Here is a 23,378-nt window from a genome sequence, read left to right as displayed (position 1 = left end):
GTCTTAAATGGGAACCAAATGTAGAGAACACTTGGTGACGGTTACACAGAAAATATTTTAAAATTTCACAATAAATGATGTGGAATTAATTTATTCACACAAATGAATTAAGATCAGTAAGATCTTTTTTTCCAAGAAGAAAATATTATGCCAGCCTTACCAATAATTACACTAAAAATCTGGAACATTAAATGGTAATTGTTTAAAAAACTGGCAGAAACACATGCAGTACAAATAGCTTTAAAAATAAGTGTGGTATTAGTAGCACCAAAACTGATCAGAAAAAAAGAACATTCTTCAAAGAATGTAAAAAAGATGCTGTAGTTTTTTATTCTGCAAATCGCATAATAGAACAATTTTGTCCGGGTTTTCTTGAAAGCTTGATTTTACTTCTAAATAATATTTTCTTGCTGCCCTACTTCCCTTTTCCTTCCTGCTCCCGCAACTCCCTTTGGGAAGCCCGCGTTTGATTACCTTGTTCAGAGTCAGTGGATATTGTTGATCCCATACTGTCAGTGCGGATACGCTCCATGCCCTGCACGGATAGCTGCTCCAATCTGCGTTTGAGGTAGCGGTGTTCCCGCTGTAATTGTTCTTTAATATTTAGAGCTTTTCGGTCCTGTTCTTCCAATTTCTTAAAGGGTGAGAAAAGACAGTAAGCCGACAGTTTTCACTCATGTTAAAACACAAATAACTCAAGATCTTATCAAAAACAGTAATTTTAAAACAATTTACATTTTTAAACAATTTTAAAATTTAATTTAGTTTAAAATTTTGATTTTTTTTGTTACCATTCTATAGACTCAGTACAACTTCAGCTGACTACGCCAGAGCTGAATTTGTTTCATATTAAGATACATGGATACAGGGGAGGGAAAAAAAAAAAAAAAATCCCTCAGAGACTAGCAAAACCTCCTCAGCTAAGACACAAATTATTGTTGCCTCGGTTGTGGGGAATATTTAAATTGTTTTTTTCAGCCAATACTGGCATAATCTTTGGTAAGCAGAGCACAGCTCAAATTTCAGTCAGAATGCCATGCCTCTCTAGGTGCAGTAAGAGACTTATCACCACACAGGAACCATTGCGAGCCGCCTGAATGCCCTGCCTCCTACCGCAGGCCATGGAAACTTTTACCATTTAAACAGCTTCATTAACAATAAGCAGTATTAATTATATATAGTAGGAGGAATTAGTACTAATGATTCTCTTTATTCTTGCATTTTTTTCCCCATGAACTTCTTCAAAGCAAATAGGATAATTCTGTGATAACCTGCTACAAAATCAGTGGTGTTAATCCAAAACTTCTCAGCAAACAGCCTGTGAAAGGACCCTTCCGCACATCCACCTAAAATCTCCCCTCTGCTTGAGTAAAAGAAGGGATTAATTTGGGAAATAAAAAGAATACTTCACACCTGGTAAAATGTGCTGCACTGTTGGTCCAAATGCAATAACAGAAAGAGTACCTTTTAAGATTTCAACTGAACCCTCTTCCAAATCACTGACAGCCATTTAAAAAATTGACTATATAATTAGAGAAGAAAGTGTAACGAGTGTGATGGGATTAAAAGCAGGAAGGACACACAAATCAAAACACCTTAAATTATTTTTAAAAATTATCTAACCGATGAAGTAAATTACAGGCTGTAGCAGTAAAAGCGCTTACAAGAAAGGCCAAATTTATCTGTGAGCTGTGTTTATGTGACCACTGAGATTTAGGAGATGTGCAGGGAGTGAACACAGCTGCTGATGATTCCTCCCTGCCGTCTGAATGAACCTTTGCTTGGTTTTCTGAGGAGAGCCGGGACAGTGCACAGCAAACCACAAGCAAAAGGATTTCAGAGATTTTGCTGTTCCAATGCAAGTGTGAAAGCAAAAGTATTTATCTTTGAAAAAATAACTGACACTATTGAATGGGGCAGTTTCCTGGCTGAATGAAATCTAACTTCTGCAGCCTCGTGTTAAGCCCCCTCCCAGGCAGTACACCACGCAGATACGCATCATACCGGGATACACAATGGTAAAATAAGAAAAGGGGTTGGTACATCCACGTACACAACAAACCAAATGTGCCCAGTTGATCAGATTTCCTTTTCCTGTATTTTCCTGGCTGCAATCCCAAACTCCAACAACTATTTTAGGAATGAAGTCGGTGATTCATATCCAGGAGACTCCAAACCGTCCAATCTTTCAGGGCAAGTTTCAATATTGGGGGGGTGTGTGTGAAAAGTTCAAAACTAATGACTGTGTTAGGAACGGCAGACAGGCACTGGCATGCTCTGGCAGTGCAGGCGGGAGGGAGCTGACCTGGTGAAGAGGGGCAATTAAGTGGCAACCCAGTTGGGGTAGGTTCAGTTAAAATCTTAAACTTAAAGCTAAACTTCAGTTTCAGTTTTCAGAAAATGAGTACTTGGTACCGTGCATGATGGACTTGGAAAGAATCTGTTCCTAGCTTTTTTTTTTTTATCAGCAGCTGAAATGGTAACTACATGGCTAATCTCTCACACTTGCCACTTGTAAAAACAGTTTTTCAATTTGTATGCATAAGCCCATGATAGGGGGGCAGCCCAAGACAAAAACCACATGCAGTGCCTTTCACGCATGTTAGCCTGAATTATAAACAAGAGGCCAAAATCTCAAATGGTAAAAACAGGGCTTGCCCAGCTGGAGTAAATGTGCTTACAAGAGCTGAAGAAGTAGCTCAGTAAACTTGTTCACAAGAATGGTTTGGCTTAAATTAATCTTTAATTCTTCATATGAATTATACCCGTTTCTGCAACTGCAGTGAATCTTAAAGCTGCACACCGGCAGGCTGTTCTCCAAAATACTGAAAAAATCAGTCCTGGACATAGCAGCAGAAACCTGTTCTTTAACTTTTACTTTTGAATACCTGTTTTGTCTTATTTCTGCATATAACCCTGTTCCCCTGAAAACTGTGACAGTGAAAATGGGAGTGAAGGTGTCTTTGGAGGGAGGAGGCCAGAGGAATAATTCCCTTTGAATTACCTGTGCAAATGTATAACCTGCTGCTGGATCTCAGGTGAGATTTGGGGTTGGTTTTTGTTTTAAACTTATTACATCCATGAAACACACAAGTGGGGCAGCAACTAACAGGAGATTGCATTTAATTTTTGATTGACAAATGATTGTCAAATGCTCCAGGATCTGGTCAGCAAAATGTGGGATGGGACTAAGGCTTACTAGTAGCTATAATCCCTTTGACTCCATTAGTTTTTTTGATCATGAATGGATCTGGCTTTTTGCACTGAAATCAATGCAGTACAATGCTACTTTGCTCAGTCCTTAAAAAAATAAATACATTGATCAAAGAACAGCTTTGATACATGTGTGTATATATTTTTTTAAATACTATATAAACCATTAGTAACTAAGCAGAAATCAGAAAATCACTATTTTATGTATCTGAGACTGCAGGGTAGATTACAAAACACAAAACCTTGATACCGTGACTGAAATCCTTGCAACTAATGAGGGTCAATATATCCAGAAGATCAGACATATGGATCTGGATTTTGTGTGAAAATTAGTCTCCTCTCTATGGACAGACATTCTGGAAGATTCTGTTTTAAAAGAAATAAAAATATGGATGAATATTTACCTTGATATGCATCTTAGCTCTTTTCAACAGACTTAGAGTGGTGTGTCTGGTGCTGTCCGGCCCGAGAGGCACAAGCTGTTTTAGCTGTTCCAAATATAGCCGGAGTTTGGCCCGCCTGAAATTATTGAAAACGAAGAGCGTTGTAGTAAAGTTGCACCCGAACAGCACATCCTATATGCAAACACCATCTGTTTGCAGGATCTCTGCGCAGAACTCAATTCAACGGTGGCTTCCTTTCCCCTCCCTTTGGCAAAGTTTCAGACCGAAAGGTCACTTGAAATGCAGTAATGCTGCTTGGCACATTCAAGAGCGTGGTTTCATACCTATATTTCAAAGCAGTTTGCTCAGTCTGGTTAGTCCCATCTTAATGAAGAGGGAGTACACTCAGAGATCTGAGAAATCCAGGCAAGGCTGTGCACTGAATTCATGGCTGGGTGAGGAAGAAAAGCTGGTATTTCACTCCAACCCAGTGATGTTTGCAGGCAGAGATGGAGCTGTGGCAGGGAGCAGGGAGGCTGCAGACCCCGATTCCCCTCTCCCCCATTAACTCTGCCTGATGTGACAGACATGCTCCTGCTACACAAGGCAAGGGCATCCATGCAGCTCTGCACATTTCCAGCCATGGTTTATCAAGAGGAAGGTCCTGATCCCCTTCTCCTCCCATCTACTGACTCACAATCCCCTTGAGAAGGAGACATTCCTCCTCTCACCACACAGCCAGGACAACCTTTATTATAAACACACAAGAGAAAATACTTCCAGCCATACTGGCTCCTGCTTTCTCTGTTACTCCTTTGCAAGAATCACGGATGCTGCTCTCAGCAATCTCTCCTGTACTTATGACATGAAATCCATCAGTAAAAAGAGGACAAACAAAGTGGTATTTCTAGAGATACTTCGTTTCCAGACTTTGTTTGTCTTTGAGAAAGAATCTGGCAATACAGTAGTCCATGAAACAGTTCAACTATCCAAAACAAGGCAGTGGCGAACCAAAGAACAGTGTGTTTCTACAGTTAAATCCAAAAGAAAATATGTTCTGGTTTTAATGCACAATTCTTGAACAGGAGTCCATACAAAATCACCTTTCAGTTTTGCAATGAGATGAAAATAGATGTGGAAGCACTTACATGAGCACCATCTCTAATATTTTCCTTTCTGCCAGTCTGTTACAGATTGAACAAAGCCATAACCTGCAGCATGCCGACATCCCCCACACAGCAGTAGTAATAAGTGAAGCAGATCACAAGTGTGAGATGAATAATCGTCTTTTTCAAATCTGCTCGATGCTGCATGAAGGAAACAAACTTTGCAGGAAATTTAACGCTTCTAGGCAACAATGAAATTTCTTTTGAACAATCAGTTCAGAACCAGAATTCATCATCTGTGTTTGAAGTGCAGCTGAAGAGGATTTAATATGTACCAAATGACAAATTACACATGTGTAATTGGAATGATTAGTGTAATGTGAAAACAACCTGAATTAATGGGGAAAAAACCCAAAGCAAAATAAAATCTAATTACAATACAGTACTGTAATGACTACACACTCATGTTTAGTTCTGGCTGCCTATAAATCAGCAATGTATTAGGTAGGAATTCAAAGAGCGTTTCTATAAAATTGTTAATTCTTTCTTCAAGCCACTTAAGGAAAAAAGAATATTGGTGAAAATGTGATTCTCAAGAGAAAACTGATGACAGCTTCTTTATTTAGGCCTGAGGTTTGTTTTTAAGTACAAGGCTCTAAATGTAACCATCTATATGTTTTTAGTTAAACAAAAGCAACAAAGATTGGGGTAAGTATTCACAGAAATAGCCCCATCAGATCGCAGAGCACCTCTGTGGCTGCAAATTTAAACTGGAATCTAATTTAAATAGATCCCAAAGGTGGAATACCGGAACTAGGGACTAGTGGTATTTATACAGAAAATTCTGATCAGGTAAATTTTTATTTCTGTGTCTGTAATCTCTAACAAATATCTGGCTTGTTTTGTGTTTTAAACAAACAACAAAAAAACTTGCTTTAGGGACTAAACTCAGCTAATCTTTTTGTTTTTTAAATGGCCTCTAAATAGACACGCAATCATCTGCGTCACTCAGCAGAACTTGGATGCAACTGTATTTAGACAGCTGACAAGAAAGTGGGGACTGAAGATAAAGGAGGATGTGGCACGGAAGAGGACAAGAATAGTATCCAAGTAATAAAGAGGGAGTTAAATACATTGAAATTGAATGATCAATATGCTTGCAGTAATTAAAAGTCTGATAAGGAATATACAGAACTGTTGATCTGAGATCTACTTAATATTAATCCTGGAAAACGTTAATGAAATCAGAGTACATACTTGATTTATCTGCTTCCATTACTATCTGAAGAAAGTCTGTTTACTGCAGGGAGAAAATAAGGATTTAGTGCACTTCCTTACGATCAACTGGGGAATTAACAGAAATGTTACCAAGATCAAGTGGGCATGGCTGTGTGTCTTTTCAAAGCACTAATTCTTTTATGTTACCTGCCAACCAGGTAAAGCAGGACTTTACAGAAGTGCCACAAAGAAGACATGACTGAATCTAAGAAGAATATTTTAACTGATCTAAGAGAAGAATTAAAAAGAGGTAAGTATTTAAAAAATTGCTTTAAGGCATGCTCTGCACTAACAATTGATAATAGTAAATGTAATAAACACTTCCTAAAAGACCTGCTCTAACTTCACCTTATTTTTTAAAAAAGGAACTTTTTCTTTCATTTATTTACTCATCACCTATGGAACCATTAAAGATTTTAAAGCATAAGCACATAGACCTTTACATATACAGGTGTGTTTACGTGGCTAATTCATATATTATAACACAACAGCATAATCGATGGCATAGACTGTGAATTAAAAAAAAAAACAAACCAGCCCACCACAATTCCAGTGGTACTGGAGTAAATATCCCCATGTTTTTCATTTTACACATCCTAGAAAAAACTGTAAGAATGCAAGAAAACATTTCAGGCATGTTATGTTAACAGATCACACCAGCAGGAACAGGGGACTCAAACTTCACAGCAGATAAGTTGTCACGTACAGACTTTGCCAGCACTAATTTCTCTCTTTTTCTGCAGGGACCTGACAGCTTTTGCTTTTCCTCCGCTGACTGTGACCGCCGGAGGAGGGAAAGGCACTCACAGAGGTAATCACAGCCGGGGCTGCTTTGTGTTTTGCAGCTCATGCCTTAAATTCCACCAAGAAAATAATAATAAAAAAAAGCAGCCTGGTCTCAGAGCAATGGGGTAACAATCTCTGTGCATGAAACGTGGTTGAAGTTTGGTAATTATGGTCTGCTCCAGCTTCGAAACCCAACTGTTACACCTTCGCCCACACACAGCGTGGTGTCAGGCCAGGACACCGGTGCCTAGAGAAGTGGGCACTTTTCTCACCTCATGTGGATGCACAGAAATATCCCACTTGTCACCGCTACTGAATTTATCAGGGAAGATAAGGATCTAAAAAAAAAGTCATCCAAAATCTGAATCCTCAAACCTGCAGCTCTCTGGTTTGGGTAGAGGCTCACGCCTGGAGAGAGGCGCATGAGTGACTTGTCTCTGATTTACCACATTTTCCTTTCTGCCAGAAGATAAAGGGGTTTCAGATGTTAAAGACTTCAATGTTTCCCTATAAGTGAGCTCACAACACGGTCCTGTCAATCTGCATTATAGTTCTGTTAATGCCTAATAAAAAAGAATTACCAACTACAGAGACTTGGTCAACGTTCCACAGCAGTGGCCGCGTCCAGGAGCAGTCGAGTGGTTCATTACGTTCCCATAAAGGAGAATGTAACTTGTTGACAAGTAACATAACAGGTATCTGCTGGAATTCCCTTGAACTGGTTTCAAATCCATGAAAGCTGTGATGGGTAATACTGGCAGATATTTCAGAACTGGTAACAAAATGAACCCTGGAGCCCCACAACTTGCAGGGACAAAGCAGCAACACAGTTTTATTAGGAATTTCCTCACAGTATGAGAACATCCACCAGAAGTTCATTTGAAGACCACTCACTGATTCTAGTGTGCTCGAAGACTCCAGTTTGCTCCAGTGCTCAGCAATGAAAGGCAAGGAGCAATGCTGGCCAGAAAATCTATGGTTCAGCACTTCTCCAAAAAAGGCTGCCATACAAAACGTAAGTTAAGATCTTTGATCCTAACCAATTTCAAAATTGTGTTAAATGAGTTTATTAGATAAGGGTCAATAAGTTTCCGCATACATATGCAATCCCAGATGCAAATTCATTTTAGCACACCAAGAAATGGAATAATAAGATACAGAGAGAAAAAAAAAAGAAACAAAAAAGCCTATTGTTCACTCTGGATAATCTTCATTCCAAGGAAACTGCAACAATTCCAAGAAATTCCTACAGCTACTTGATGGGTGGTTGCAATGGGAACAAAATATTTCTCAGTAGGGCTAAATAATATAACAAGAGTCAATGATTGTGACTTGGGAGACTCAGGATGGACGTTAGGAAACTGATTTTTTACTAGGGCAGTGGTGCACAATCAGAACAGCATGGCAGAAAGGCTGTGGAAGTGCCGTCCTTGAAGGTTTTTCAAGATGTCCCCAGACAAAGCCATCGCCATTCAGAGATCCCTCCAATCAACGTTTCTCTAAGCATTTAAATCAGAGATTGCTTGTCAAGCTGTAGCATTCGACTCACAAGATTGCTCCCATTCACATAACAGCAATCTTCAATTGTTCAACTTAAACTTGTGCCAGTCTGATCGATACAGCGCTGGTAGGTTTGTGGAGTGACCCGATCCACCGCCGTCTTTCCACAGAGGCTCTCCGGGGCGTTTTTAGGTCCAGCACTGCAGGCAGAAATGGCCTGCAGCTTGTCAGACAGCAGATAGCTGTGCACGCAGCAGTTGCATGGGTTTTTTGATAGCAGTGAAGGGGTGTGTCCTAAACCACACAAGCATAAATCTATAGGCCTTCTGTGTGGGAGGGAACAGCATCCATCATTTAAGCCACCGATCTGCACAAAGCCTGCTGGAAAGGCAAAAAGTGCACCTCCAAAACAAGCTGCTTAGTCCTCAGCGTGGCATGCCTCAGCCGGACCTCAGCAAAATTAAATGGCCGCAGACACTCATGGTAGTTTACAGGCTGACAGAAAAAAAAACCCTGTCGTGTGAAAAGTGTGCTTGTCAACCCTGCCACCCTGGCTGGGCAACCCATGCAGACAGAGCTGCCAACTGCCTTCCTCGCATTTATGGTAGGTAGCACGGGGTAGGCATCTCCTCAAAGCTACCTGCAACCTGAAGACATAAACGATGGTTCCCGCTGCTGACATTGTGCTGCTGGCTGCCAGAGATCACTTGCAGAAACCCTCCGAAGGGCCATGCTCATCTGTTTCTCAGCAATCATAGGCAAGAGCATAAACTCACTGGAGAGAAGTCAAATTCATAACAGTGTTCACCTTGCACATCCTCAAGCTCTGAGTCCACAGCCTTCCCAAATTAGAAGGAAGACTCTCTCACATGTATCTATTCTCTTGTCAACCCAAAGTTGGCTGTAAAAGGGAAGGAACAACTCTGTCAGCAAAGTTTGTCATAGAATCATAGAATGGTTAGGGTTGGAAGGGACCTTCAAAGGTCATCTGGTCCAACCCCCATGCAAGGAGCAGGGACATCTCCAACCAGATCAGGTTGCTCAGAGCCTCATCCAACCTGGCCTTGAATGTTTCCAGGGATGGGGCATCCACCACCTTTCTGGGAAACCTGTTCCAGTGTTCTACAACCCTCACTGTAAAAATTTTTTTCCTAATATGCAATCTGAATCTACCTCCCTCTATTTTAAAACCATTACCCCTTGTCCTATCACAACAGGCCCTACTGAACAGCCTCTCCCCATCTTTCTTGTAGGCCTCCTGAGATACTGGAAGACCACTATAAGGTCTCCCCAGAGCCTCCTCTTCTCCAGGCTGAACAGCCCCAACTCTCTCAGCCTGTCCTCATAGGAGAGGGCTCCAGCCCTCTTATCATCTTCGTGGCCCTCCTCTGGACCTTCTCCAACTGGTCCTTGTCCTTCTTATGGTGGGGGCTCCAGAACTGGACACAGTACTGCAGGTGGAGTCTCACCAGGGCAGAGCAGAGGGGAAGAATCACCTCCCTCGACCTGCTGGCCACGCTCCTCTTGATGCAGCCCAGGATGCGGTTGGCCTTCTGGGCCGCAAAGGCGCATTGCCGGCTGATGTTGAGCTTCTCGTAGGAAGTCATCCCGTAGGAAGTCCTGGAACAGCTCTGTCTGGTCCACACCCACTCACTCCCACTAGCAGGTTGCCTAGTCAAGACATGGAGCTGTCTTGGCCATACTGGGAGGCAGCTTAGAGCTGCAGCATCTCCAGCTAGTGGGCGGCAAGGTTGGGAAATGGACAAAAAGCCATTAAATGTCCATATTCCCATACTGCATGCTCTGAATTTCCCTTCCTGCTGGCTCCAGCAGAAGTTGGCTGGGTTAGACAGTGTTGTTGCTTCAACACTCACAGCCCAATGCCCCTCTCACACCATAGTTTATCACTGAAGCACGTATGGGCATGAAACTATCCTTGCCTCACAAGAAGGCCCTGACTGTGCTTTCTGTAAGATGCTTTCAATGCTTGCATGGCTGAACACGTGTCTATATTTCAGATTTAGTCAACTAAACTAGCTGTGTGTACAGGAGGTTGACACACTCTCGAATCAACTGCTAAATATACTTGCTTGTTGATGTTCTGAAAAGAAAAGGACTCTATAGATCCAACACTCAAATGACACTGCAAATGCAAGCACTGCAAGCAGCACTAGTGAGAACAACATATATTTGAAATAGATGCAAAAATTGAAAAATCAGCATTTCTGTAGACAACCTCAGACCCTACTGCAAGGCAAATTCAGTCCTACTTTGCAGAGTTTTTAATACAAACAACCCCTCCCGCTTCCAAGAATATAAACCTATTTGAAATGAATCTAGAGGAAAACAAAAAAAAACCTGGACAGAGTTAGCAAAGCATTTCAGATTCCTTCCCTCCTGTTTCTCATTTTTTTCCCCATTCAAACCTATCCTGGTCCTAGTGCTGTGCAATGAAGTTAATACATAAAGGTTTACATACAGAGCAGTTACTAAATTTTTCACTGTTGCATATGACAATGTAATCTGGCTGAATAACGTACATCAGAGAAAGTCAGAGAAGAACCTCTGCACCAAAAATTCACTCATGGAGACAAATGTTGTCCAGGTACATTGTGAAGCAAAGTGGTCTGGGCTGAGCTCATCTCTGGGTCAGAGGCCCCTGTGGTGAGCTAATGGTTGTGTTTTCTCCTTAAAGAAAGGTGATTCTATCTCCCTACCAGACATGAAATTCAGCATAAAATACAGAAGTGAGCTAACTGCAATTGTAAGACACTTGTGTTTTTACAGGAAGACACTTCACAGTTTTATTTATGAAATGCAAATACCTGCGTACAGGGAGCACTCAAGTTTTAGACAGAATCAGCAAACACAGACGCTCAGGATCCTTTGTGATATGCACTGGTCAGGATGAAGACAGACAGCATCATTATTCATAAACTTATCATTATTTCAAAGTTTTTAAGAAATGCAAACCAGCAGTAAAAACTTCCCTGTTGCCACTTCAGGATTCACTTGCCACCAGGGTAAAATCAGAGAGAGGAACTCTGCCTGCCTTCTGGCTCCAACGTCAAGTCTTTCTTACTAGAGCTTGCCACAGCAAGTTAAGATCTCTGAAGGGCTTCAGCTCTTTTTATTTTGTGCACAGTCACACTCTTCAGTGACGACAGAATCTTCCGCGAAATGGCTTTAATGGTACTGAAAATTAAATATGTTCATATTATTTTGTATATTCCTGGATATCATGGCCATATATAATGTAGGTACACATGTGATTATATACCCTGCTCTGCTTAGCAGAAGTTGGTACTTAAGCATACTTGCCTCACTCCTTCTTAAGCTAACACTTTTCTTAAAGTGAGTGTCAGAAGTTATATATTTACAGCTCTACAATACTTTTTATAAGTTAGCAAAGATGATCCTGTACTAATCAAAACACATTTGTTTACAAAGGCATTCAAAGAGATTATATATAAACTTCAATCTTAAGAAATCATAAAGATTGAATCATATAAAAATGGTTCTAAAGAAACCTATTTATTAATGCTCCTGACGGAATTTGGCATATCTTCAGCAAAATATGAAATACAATGGAAGATAACAACTCTCCACTGAAGGATAAAATCCTGTCTCTCTCACATTAGTCAGAAACATTTTCAATACTTTCTACTCTACAAAGGATACCTCAAATACATTTTTTTTCCCCAAAAGAGGCTCTAGTTCATACTCAAGCCACACAACCTGTTTCAACTACACAACAAATTTGCTTTAGTGAAAAGGAAAGAAAACCTCTTAGTATTAAAGCACTGTACCATAGCAAGGCACCCAGTGTGCTGATTGCTACGAGATGTGTGAAATGCTTGCTCACAGTTGAGTGCCTCAGAGTCAAAACCAGAAAATTCAGCAGCGGTCTTACAGCAAACCTCCTGGCTTTTTATTATCCAAGAACAGATAGGCCAAACACCAGCGTTCTCCAACACATGCCTTTTTTTTTTTTCTGTATTAAGTACAAAATCCTGATGTTTGTGCTGCAGGTGAAGATTCATCCAAGCTTTGTTCCACATGGCATTTTTCGCCCGTGTCTAACACCTCATAGAGGCCTCCACAACAAAATTCAGCAGCAACGCCCAGGAAGGTGCTGTGGCAACTAACAGGCAGAAAAAGCTGAGAGTCCCTAATTGCAGTGATTGTTAGTGAATTAAATGCAACACGACTACAATCAGCGCTACTGCCTGCTTTATTTACATTGGTATTAACCAGGAGTTTTATCCTCTAGATGCATTTTCAGTGTGCTGAATATTTTTGTGCATCTGTTTTGCTAAACTGAAACCAGCCAGGCAGCTTTAGCTGCCAGGCAGCTGGTGGTCTTTGGGGTACCTCTGAATAACCCAAACACAAGACATCAGCTGCCTGCAAAGGCAACGGCTGAAAGTGCATCTTACCATCGCTGGCTTTCCAAGAGTCAGTGCTGCTATGAACTTTGTCTTCTGCAAGTTTTCACGTGAATACTGCTCAGAATTGTCTGGTGCTGGTCCTAACACTAAGGAAGACAAAAGAAAACCTCTGCCACCTGTTACTCAGCTTACAATTTCAACGTTTTGTGCATTTTATCACTCCGAAAAATATTTAAGTTTTCTGTTTCACTACATATACACTGCAGCATTCACAGTGCATTTTATTTACTTTCACTTAGTGCTGCTTCAGCTCACTTGCTGAGCCAAGACTCCACACTTTAAATTTGCATTTTTACCTTCCAAAAGTTGTGGCTTGTTCATGTTTTAGAACATATGCATGAAACCAGAACTTATTCCTACCTCTTTCAGCAAACATAAGTGAAGGGAAGTATCTGCGGTGCCACAAATGTCTGCATTTTTGGCCAGCGAAGCCCCTTGGCAGCAGCGTGCAGAAAGCTAGCTGGGATGCAAGCTGGGCACAGGTGAAACTGGCTGGTCTGTGAGAGGGAACCTGCTGACTCCCAAGAGAGAGGATGCCTGGCAGACCTTGCTGCCCATGTTGCCCTCTTCCCCTCTCCCTCCTTTCCCCATCCCTCTAGCTGCTCCCTGCAATGACAGCTGCCTCTCCTAAATGATGAGCACTGGGCTACATCAACATTTCTTCACCTCTCAAAATGCCTACAAGCCAACTTTGATGCTCCTTGTGCTCCAGTTCTCACCGGAGAGTGGGCTGCGGTGGCCGATGTGAGCCAGGAGCAGTAGCTAAGACAGGCAAACAACAGCAACTCCTCAGGCTCGCTTTGGGCTGGAATGACCCTGTAAAGCAATCTGGACAATGCCAGTGTGAGACACCTGAGCAGAGCCTCAGCAGCTGGTGGCTGGCCAGACCACCCACATGCTGTCCCTTCAGGAGCGTATCTGCAGCAGAAGCACACTGAAAGACTGATGAGGGTCCCGGAGTCCCATTTAACTTTGGCCAGCAGAAGAAATAAAAGCCCTGTGGCACAGCTAGTGCCTGCTACCATATTGTTCCTCCACCTTCTCCCACTCAAGTTCTCCTCTTGCCACAGAGAGTGAGCATAAGCTGTCAGAGAGGCTTGCGAGGTGCGATACAGGCATCCCCCAGCCAGTACTACCCCACCGCATGCTCATCCACGTGTCTAAACTGCTTGCAGACCAACCCAGCAAGATGATAAAACCAAAATAGAGCGGACGGTTTTTAACCAGTCCTTTTCCTTCACGGAAAGTCCTCCTTCGTGGCAGGCACTCAGAGGAGCACTTGTGCAAGGCAACACACAGGCAGGACCATGTCAGCAAGGACTCCAGGGCAGGTGGGACGCCAGCAGCTGACTGGTACTGGTTTTATCTGCTGGGGAACCATAGTCTCAGGCTCTGCAGTATTAACAGCTGCAGGACTGACATCTGACCACTCTCATCTCCTCTCCCTGTTTTTTTCCAGGCTCTTCCCTGCAGCGAGGCTTGTCCTCACAGCATTCCCCACACTTCAGCCACCCCACTGTCTTAAGCTGCTCTTATCGGAAGAGCAGCCATGAAAGGTTTAACAGCCCTTCATTGTCTCAGGTCTTGGAGATAAGTAACAGCAACACGCAGAAATTTGAGATGTGCTTCATGGGAAATGTCAATAGGAATTTACAAACTATACAGGGATTTCCAAAAGCATCACAAGCCAATGTAACGGCAGCTGGATACCATTTGTATTTCCTGGATGGTGACCATCTCAAATTTACATGTACAGGATTCTCCAGCCTTTGATCAGCGGCAATAAAATCTCTGATCTTGCAAGAATGCCAGGCAACAGAAATCAAACATGGAAATAGCTGAAATCACCTGCAGTAAGTTTCTGCCCTTGTATGGATTTCTTTTCCTCTGTAAAAAACTAGGAGATTCCAGCCTATATTTTAGCATTGCAGCCTTCAGGTTGTGTTCATCTCTAAAGAACAGTTTTGTGTATTTTAAACCTTCAAAGTCAATGTCAGACAAATATGAACAATTATTACACCTATAGAAAAGGTGTCTTCTATTTTTAGCCCTGTTACCTACTGATTATTTTTAACATTTACCTTTCAAATGCTTTTAAGCAGTAGCAAGAGAGGTATCACCATGAGCTCAGCATCACACAGTACCTACCTAATACCAGCAGATAAACAACAGTGCCTTGTGGGGAAATACACGAGTGATGGAAATACCTTTGTACACACGTGAAAACAGAGTCCACAAAAAAAAAAAATAATCAGCCATGGTTTTAATAAACTTATTTAATACTTCATTCATCCAGCCTTCCACCCATTTGTTTCGCACATTAAAATGCACACATTGGAACTTAGTAGTCCTCCTAAATTAGACCTCTCAAACCCATCTGTCTTGCTGGCACTCAAGTTTCTTAGATTACACTGCAGGGAGACTTAAGATTTTAAGTTTGTCTGTTACCTCAGGATAGTGACAGACCCAATTAGATAAGGAAAGTGCCACTGCCAGATCGTGCCATTCCGGTATCAAGCAGTTTTAATTCCCACTTGAAGTTACACGGAGGTACACGTGTACTTACACACACTCCCCACTGAAACCTGAAGAATGGATTAGGACTCACCACCATTTACACAAGTGTGGTAACGCTTTGGTCCTCACCAGCAGTGGAACACCACAAAGCAAATTTGCATAGCAAATCCAAATCCATGACATCGGTCTGCAGTTCTGCAGTAGGTGTGTTTTCAGTTGCCACCTTTCACACTGCTCTTGTAAGCAATTTACTGAGGACTGCTGAACATAGGTCGAGGAGAATTACATTTATTTAAACAAGGAAAAGCTGCTTAACAACAATGGGTTTCCACTGGGCTTGCACACACAGAGAGGAACAGGATGATAACTGTAATTTTCCACAAATTAGCCATTCACCAAAAAGTGGCTGAAGAGGATGCAGTCAGTCCCCCCTAAAAGTGCCTCCAGGGAGCATATATGTCCCTCTCATGTGGCGCTTAAGGTACAAGGTGCAGCATGGCTCTGCACACACAAACTCCACATTGACTGACAACACCCCAGAGTAAGTCACTGCTTACAAATCAGCTCAGGGCTTGAAACCGGCTTTAATTATCAGACTGTTTCCCCACATCAAAATGCTAAGCAAGAACATAGTGTCTCAGGACAGTTGCCAACAGGAAGGATCTTAAAAAAAAAAAAAAAAAAAAGGGGAGGAGGGGGGCGTTGACTACAATGCTTAGAGAAGCCTGGAGAAGTTGAGCTGTAGCACAGCACTAAGTAAAGAGAGCATGGTATAAGGCCTAGCGAGCTGCTTCTGCCTAATTTTAAGCCTCCCTATAGACCTAGTTATTTTATGCATATGTCAAATGAGGGGAGAAATGAGTTCAAGATTATTTTTTTTACACCACTGTTGATGCCAAATTAAAGGAGAGTCAAGTCAAGCTGAATTATTTTAACTAAATTAAAAACATGCATTGCTGTCACATACTGAGTGCGAGGCCTTGGGATGGCAGACAGTCAGAATTAAGCAGCCTTCTCCTGCATGAAGTTAAACAAAGAGTGTGAGGCATTAATATCTGCAATACTGGATACCTGTGACTGTGGTTTTATTGTCTCTTGTACCTCTACATCCAAATGTCAAGTAAATATCAAGCATCCAATTTAACTAGCCTAACAAATGCTGTAGGAACTCCATGTTCCCACGTGCACGAGGCACCAAAAGAAACAACAGCAAATCGCACCACAGTTCTAAAACCTAATTAGAGTTAAGCCAACTATATCTCCAGTTCTGCAGCTGAACAGCCACTTTCTTTTTCTCAGAGGTAGGAAGTTTTAAGCACTGACTGGGAAATTAAGTGTCAGACAGGGATGTTCAGTGCTATGTCTTGCTTCCGTTTTTGCTTTTGCTAATACTTCCTCAGCACCTGTACCTACCAAAGCTTCGTGGCCATCTTAGAGACAGTAGCTAATGGTGGCAGCTTGAGCATGCACAAATGAAGTTAATTGGCTTTTAGGGGAAAGGAGTTGGTGGGTGTTACTGTCTTTTATTGCTGTAGGTATTTGTGATGTCTTCCAATGAGATAGCTGGGGTCACCTGGGATGAAAGCAAGGTACCTGTTCCAGCCAACTGAAGGGTGGTTCAGACCCCAAAAGAGAACACCATGGGAAAAGAAGAAAATAAATCACCTTGACATAATTAAGAATACATGTCCCCAAATGTCTTGCTGTACGTCTCCAACTCCGTCATTGAAACCTTGTAATTAGAGGTGGACAAAAAAGACAGAGTGAGGTGTATATATAAACAAACTTAAGGGAAGGATTAAATGCACTGACTGTAATTAAAGATGGTCTCTTCCGAGGCTACAATGGGTTCTCTTGCTTTCATATGTATTAAAAGCTGAGGAACATTATGTAGTATTTCCCCCACAAACAGTGACAAAATAGCATCACGGGACAGCGGAGAGTTGCAGATATCTGACAGTCCTGCCTCAAAGTTTAGATTTAGCTTGTCACAGCACAGATAGTGCCTTGTTTATAATTTAATTTCCGTCCTATTTCCCTTTCCATTGAACAGTACAAAGCTGGTTGTCTCTGTGCCAGACAGGGTGCAGTCAAGCAGAACCTGAAAATGATCCATTTTGGGACGATAAGGTATGGAACAGCTTTTCAGAACTCTTCCCCCTTTCCTCCTTCTTCTTCTTTCTTCCCCACAAAAGTCAGCCCAGATTTCTTAAGCACAGTGTCCTGAGGTTACCTGGCAATGGAAGGAAGACCCAGAAGTTTGGACTCACTCGCCATGTATGTAAAGTCAGGCAGTGGGAACCAAGACACTTGACAGTCTATTTCAAATACCTCTTAGCACCTAAACCCAATTAACTGCTTCTAACCAAACACACACAACAAGCTCCCAAATTTCCCTAGCAGAAATTATTTGCTCCACCCATGCTGCTCATTTCAGCAGTCAACACAACAGCATTTACCAATCAGGATTAAGTCAGCTTTCTTGGGGGAATTACAGGTTTTGCCTCCTTTATGTTTTGTAAATACCAGCTAATGTGGTAAGAAAGACACACAGTGTCTCCACAGCCAGTATTTGCAAATACTGATGGTACTCCCAACTTCAGCAGGAGCTGCTGAGTTCTGGCAGCAATTACATGCCAAGCAGGCCTCTTACTTAGCACCCTGCATCTTCATTTAGTTACCTAAATTGAGACATCAATGAAAGAAAAGCAGATAAATTTGTTAGGCATTAATCCCAAGGTGGCAGTTGGGAGGAGAGGAGTCACAAGTAGTTCTCCAACCTGCCAGAGACAGATGCAGTCTTTGGCTGTTCCCCACATCATCTGCTTTCTTGCTGTAAGGCAAAACCTACTACAGGCTTTCTTGATGTTGGGCAGGTAGGCTGTAACTAGAGTTACTAGTTTTCAAGTCAGAAGCATTACAACAGATAACCTCATGTACACACATCCAAGCCCACACCTCCTCCGTATCGGCTACGCCGATCTCCACGCACTACACAATTAGTTACACTAATTTGTATAGAAAAAAAATGCGTACCATAAACTAGAATGAAACAATACGACTGGCCACTCGACATCCTCTGACAAGGCCCGTCACTCTGCTTTGTTCCAGCTGGATGTGTGCATAGCTCAGTACAGAAGTTTCCGTTTCCATCTCAAAACACAGCACTCTATGAAGTCCCCAAAACAACCTTCTCCTTCCAAAAAGAAGGGCTGGGGCTGGGAGAGGGGAAGGAATATCTTATCCATTCTTGTGAACTGCACAGTCCTTTAGGACAAGAAAGGTCAGTTTTAATTGGATCACATGCAAGGGGGTTTTGTTTGTTCCTTTTTCAAAAAAGGCCCAAATTAAACTGCTCTGAAGGAACAGCATTACACTTTTGCACATTTATGATCTGCTGGCTAAATGTTCATGCTCAGTACATTTTCTGGAACCTTAACTGCATCCTCTGTAGCTGCCTGGCTGTGATGTGGGGTTCAGCTTGCAGGCAGGTATGCACAGCTCCTACTGAAATCCCCTGAGTGGGGTGCAGAATTGGGCCCGCAGCCTGCCATATGCTAAACCACTATGTGAACTGAGGAGAAAAAAAATAAATCAAAAATTAATTTACGTGCAAACAAATTTTGTGTGGTAAATCTAAGCACAAGTGTCCACTGATAGAGACCACACAGGGAAAGCAGCATGAGCTGTAACAGCAAAATACAGACTGTTCCATCCAGAAAGAGACATTTTGAATTTGGGACCAGGCCATGGTATATCCAATACTCAAATGGGGTAAGCAGCCCACGGAAAGGAGTGCTGAAAATAGAGCAAGAGATGCCAATACAGCATGGAGGCAGGGAGAGGAGGGGACAGGAACACCAGCCCACAGAATACAGCCACCTCCTCCAGCCTAGGTTGATGCCTTAGTGTCTACTCCAATCAGGGATACTGAGTCATTGACATTTTGTGCTCATGACATATTTGGGAGAAAATAATCCTGCCTCCCATAGATTCAGTGTGAATCCCGAGTGCAGAGCCAACCTTGCTTTAAAGAGCGAGCGCCATGCTGCTGGCTTTCGGGTGCATTTGCCACCTCTTCAAACCACGGTATGTACCACTTCTGTATACCCAGTTTTTGTTCGCAGGCTTCCACAAACATGACTGGTTGGGATTCAGCCAGGGATTCCCACCACGTTACTTAAGATTCATTTCAGAGGCCAGCTTCTTGATGGCCATTAGCTGCCTAAATACCTTAAAAAAAAAAAATTGAGTTCCAGTTCACTTGCCCAAATGTAGCTAAGCAAGCTTAAAAGGAAAACCTTTTTTTTTTTTTAATACCTAATTCAAGATCTCTTTTTCTCTTCCAATCAAGAGAGCAGTCACCACCAGGCATCTCTTCCCGTATTTGCAGGGAATCAGCACCTAGCTGCTGTCTGTACGGTCCTGAAAGTGTCCTGGAAAGTCCTGGAAATCTGGCCCATCTATCTCCACTCTGTACAAGACCAATCCACTCTTTCTAGCAGGCAGGTAAGAATTGGCCAGGTCAATTAGCAGATGCTGAGAATATAAACCACCTTTCACAGAGTCCATTAGAGGCCAACACACAATGGACTTATGTTTGGAGAGAGGGATGAACAAATTCAAGTGGAAAAAATGCATGCATTTCATTTCTCACCCATCTGCTTTCTGCTGGCTGTTTGGTTGGCCAGGAAGCACACAGCTTTCTGGAGCTCAGGCCCAAGACTGCACTTAGGCCCCACAGTTCAAAGCCGACTTCAGCAGGAAAAAGGACATCACAATTTAGTCAAGACTGTATTTTAGTCCATTTTTCATTGCTGAATAAAAGCTTTGTCCAAAGCATGAGGATGTGTACATCTCTGACACCTGGAATGTAACCTCCTGAGCAGATTAACTTCCAAGCTTCATCTGCGTAATATACCCCTCCCTTCCAAACCAGCAGTCTAGGTGGGAAGATGCTTCTGTTGGGAGTGCACAATCAGGTGAGCTGCTGTGTACGGAAAAGACAGCACGAGCATTTATAGTAGCTATTGCAACACATAGTACAGGACAAGGCACAGGTCTGGACACTTGCTGACTGCCTAGAGGTAGGGAAAAGGTGAGGAAATAATAGCATTTCAGCACAAAGCTTTAAACCTTCTAATTTCTTTAGTTCCATGGATTCATCAGACTCAGAAACATAGCACATTTCCACAAAAGCACAGGATTACATTTTTATTTCTGTGGGCTCAGTTCTTTATAGACTTTGCTAAACAGGGTCCACAAAAAAAAACTTACTACAGCAATTTAAGACACAAATGCCACCATATACTTTGCCCCTCTGTTGGAAACCTGAGATTAAACGACAGGTAAAAGGGGGTTTGAGGTGAGACTCGGCCTCGCACTGGCTGAGGCAACCCCATTCACCTGACCACCACAGTGGCATCCTCAGAGAGGCAGTCATAGCTGGGGGGGCAGGGAGCTGATGCCTAAACCAGTAGCTGCCTTCTCACAAAGGCAAATCAGACTCTTAAGACATTACCTTGCTTAAGCAGTGCAAAGGTATGTTTACTGGAATTCATTTGAATGGCAATAAAACACTTCACACCAACCAGATGGTGTAAAAAGTTCCTTACTTGATGAGGAAACCAGAAAAAACAGATATAACATGCAAGTTAAGTTCTACTAGTAAGATGAGGTGATTCCCATCACTAATGCAGCAGCCACATTACCTGGATGGTTTATGTATAATTTGGACATGTCCTAGAAATGGCAGCAGTTTTTATAGATCCATTATAACAATGAGATCTGTACCAGGTCAGTAAGACCCATCCAGTGCAGCACTCTCCCAGCAATAGCGGCCAAAACTGGATGCTTAGGAGAAACATTAATGGACAAAGATGTGAACTGTAAATTAATACTGTCACTCAAAGAAGCCATCCCACCCTCTCCCTGTGCTGGCATTAGGGTGTGCCTGTGACAGTGAACTGGGTCAGGAAAACAAACTGGCTGAAGAAGCAAACTTCTCCCTTCCCTCCTGTGCCAGCAGGAAGCGGGACCCAGCGGCGTGCAACTGGGCTGGGTTAAACTCGTGATGGAAGCAGAGCAGTGAGACGCATACTGGGTGATCCTTCCCTGAAAGCACTCTAGCTCCAGCAGCCAGTTTGGGATCTCCTCAGCTAGCGGCTACGCCATAGCCATTTGAAATGATGGATCAATGCAGTGATCTTTATGCTGTATAACAGACTAACTGCAATGGTAATTTGTGATTTTGAAAAGGCAGCCCATAATAAAAATAAACATTAAGCATTGTTTTGGTATGCTATTATTTCAATGACCTTTCAGTTCTGTTTCAAAACTCCCAAGTTTATCAGCAACTGGCAATTACATGCTTTTCATTAACCCTGCAATTTAGTAAAATGAAGAACCACAGAGCGAATTTCAAGACAAGGCACTCTCACAGTTTATATAACTTTAAACTCCAAGTAACTCTGGTGGGTGAAATTAATGTATCAATGAATGTAACTGTGCATCTGCACTTCGTTCATGAGAAAACAGCCTATCGATTACAACTTAACTTCAGAGGCACCTACTCTATCTACTTTATAAGCTAATGTTGTACATCATAATGCTCCCCTCAAAATATTTATTTTCCATCACAATCTACATTTATGTACAGATATCTACTTCATTGGCATGGCGATGCAATACAACAACTTTTTTTTTCTGGCAGGATTCTAGGTTTGAGGGCTACACAAAACACTACCCAAACCTCAGGACAGCTCTGCCTTCTGCACCCACAGGAACACTTTCAGTCTCCCCCTGATCAGCACTGTAAACAATGCATACGTTAAGCTCACTTGGGAAGAAGGAAAGGTTTGTTTTCTTCTACTAAAAGGTTTTGCAAGTCACTATCTTACGTATTCCCAATCCTGGTCTTGCAATTCTAAAAATTCAGAGCTGTCCCACTCAACTGATCCAGGCCCTCTCCACAGCAGTCTCAGCTCGCTGCAATATGAACTACTGAGCAAGAGAACTGCTCCCCATCCCACTCGATACCCAGTGACTGAGCTGAACACCTGTGCACTTCTCCTTCTTCCATAGGAAAGCAGGGAAATGTCCCTAGAGCACACCTCTCCCAACAGCAAAACCTGTTTTTTACCTCCATCTGCCTCAGTTTGCCAGCTTTTGTCAAACCCATCCCTGGGGACCTGGGATGGGATCGGTCAGTTCCTCCAAGCAGGAGAGCATGTGCAAGTGAGGTGCTGCAGTGCTGAGCATTGCCCTGCTCAAGATCACCTGTCCATCCTGCCCAAAGACATTAATCAGCTCCCTCTTCTAATTACACACTCATTGCTTGCCAGGACTTTACCATTTTGTGGAATGCAGGCAGGACCACTTTTATTGCTGCTCATCTGCCCCTTTCCCCTTCTTGATTAAAAAACCCAAGAAAACCCCACAGAGAATAATACAAATGGTTTGACAGAGGCAGGAGATAACTGTCCATCTGGATCAAGCCGTACCATGGTCACCCAAGCCAAGGCACTTGTTCAGTTCACAGGGTGCCAGCTTGGGGACAGCAGCACGCGGCTTGCCGATTTCGAGGCACACTATTACTGATTTCCTCACTAATTCTTAAAAGCTGTTATTCAAAGTAATTCAGTTTCACAAGCTATTTTCAAAGACTTTGCCATAGAACGGACAAGATTTTGAACTCCTCCTGCAGCAGAGCTCCTCAGGGCCAGGCACCAGTGAAATGACAGTCACGGACGGAGCCCTGACAGGTCAGTCCCAGAATCCCCCATCAGGGCTCCATCTGCTTCTGAAAAGAAAGGATGGACCATAGCAGGGAGGTGTCCCTTCCTCCACAGTCCTGCCGGAGCTCAGGGGACAAGTCTACACATGAATAGCAGAGGGCAGATGACTCACTGCCTTCACAGAGCAGCGTGAAGATCTCAGTACAATCTTCAGGGGGATATACCTTGGTTTTGACATTGTAATGTAGAACGAGTATAAACTAATGCAAATAAATGAGATTATGCTGTGCCTTTTTAAGAAGCTTCTGTCTTTCGTCGATTCTTGGGGTTTTTTACACTATGAAAGTTGAATTCCTCTGTACAGTTGTCAGGTTAGGTCAATTTAAAAATTGCTTTGCAAAAATGCAC

At 42.5% G+C, this 23,378-nt stretch overlaps 1 protein-coding gene across 3 annotated transcripts in view; it reads right to left on the bottom strand.

The window, feature by feature from the left end:
• Positions 1-23,378, bottom strand: part of MXD4 (MAX dimerization protein 4) — a 40,175-nt gene that overhangs the window by 3,307 nt on the left and 13,490 nt on the right. For all 3 annotated transcript variants that reach the window (XM_086746507.1, XM_086746508.1, XM_086746509.1), the window contains exons 4-5: positions 3,618-3,732; positions 475-634 (exon numbers count right to left, since the gene is read on the bottom strand). In XM_086746507.1, coding sequence (XP_086602633.1) covers positions 475-634; positions 3,618-3,732 — 275 coding nt within the window. The remainder of the gene's footprint in view (positions 1-474; positions 635-3,617; positions 3,733-23,378) is intronic.

This window comes from Chlamydotis macqueenii, chromosome 4 (assembly GCF_036417535.1).
Source record: "Chlamydotis macqueenii isolate bChlMac1 chromosome 4, bChlMac1.mat, whole genome shotgun sequence".
NCBI classification, from domain to species: domain Eukaryota; kingdom Metazoa; phylum Chordata; class Aves; order Otidiformes; family Otididae; genus Chlamydotis; species Chlamydotis macqueenii.
This window is presented reverse-complemented; position numbering and strand designations above follow the sequence as displayed.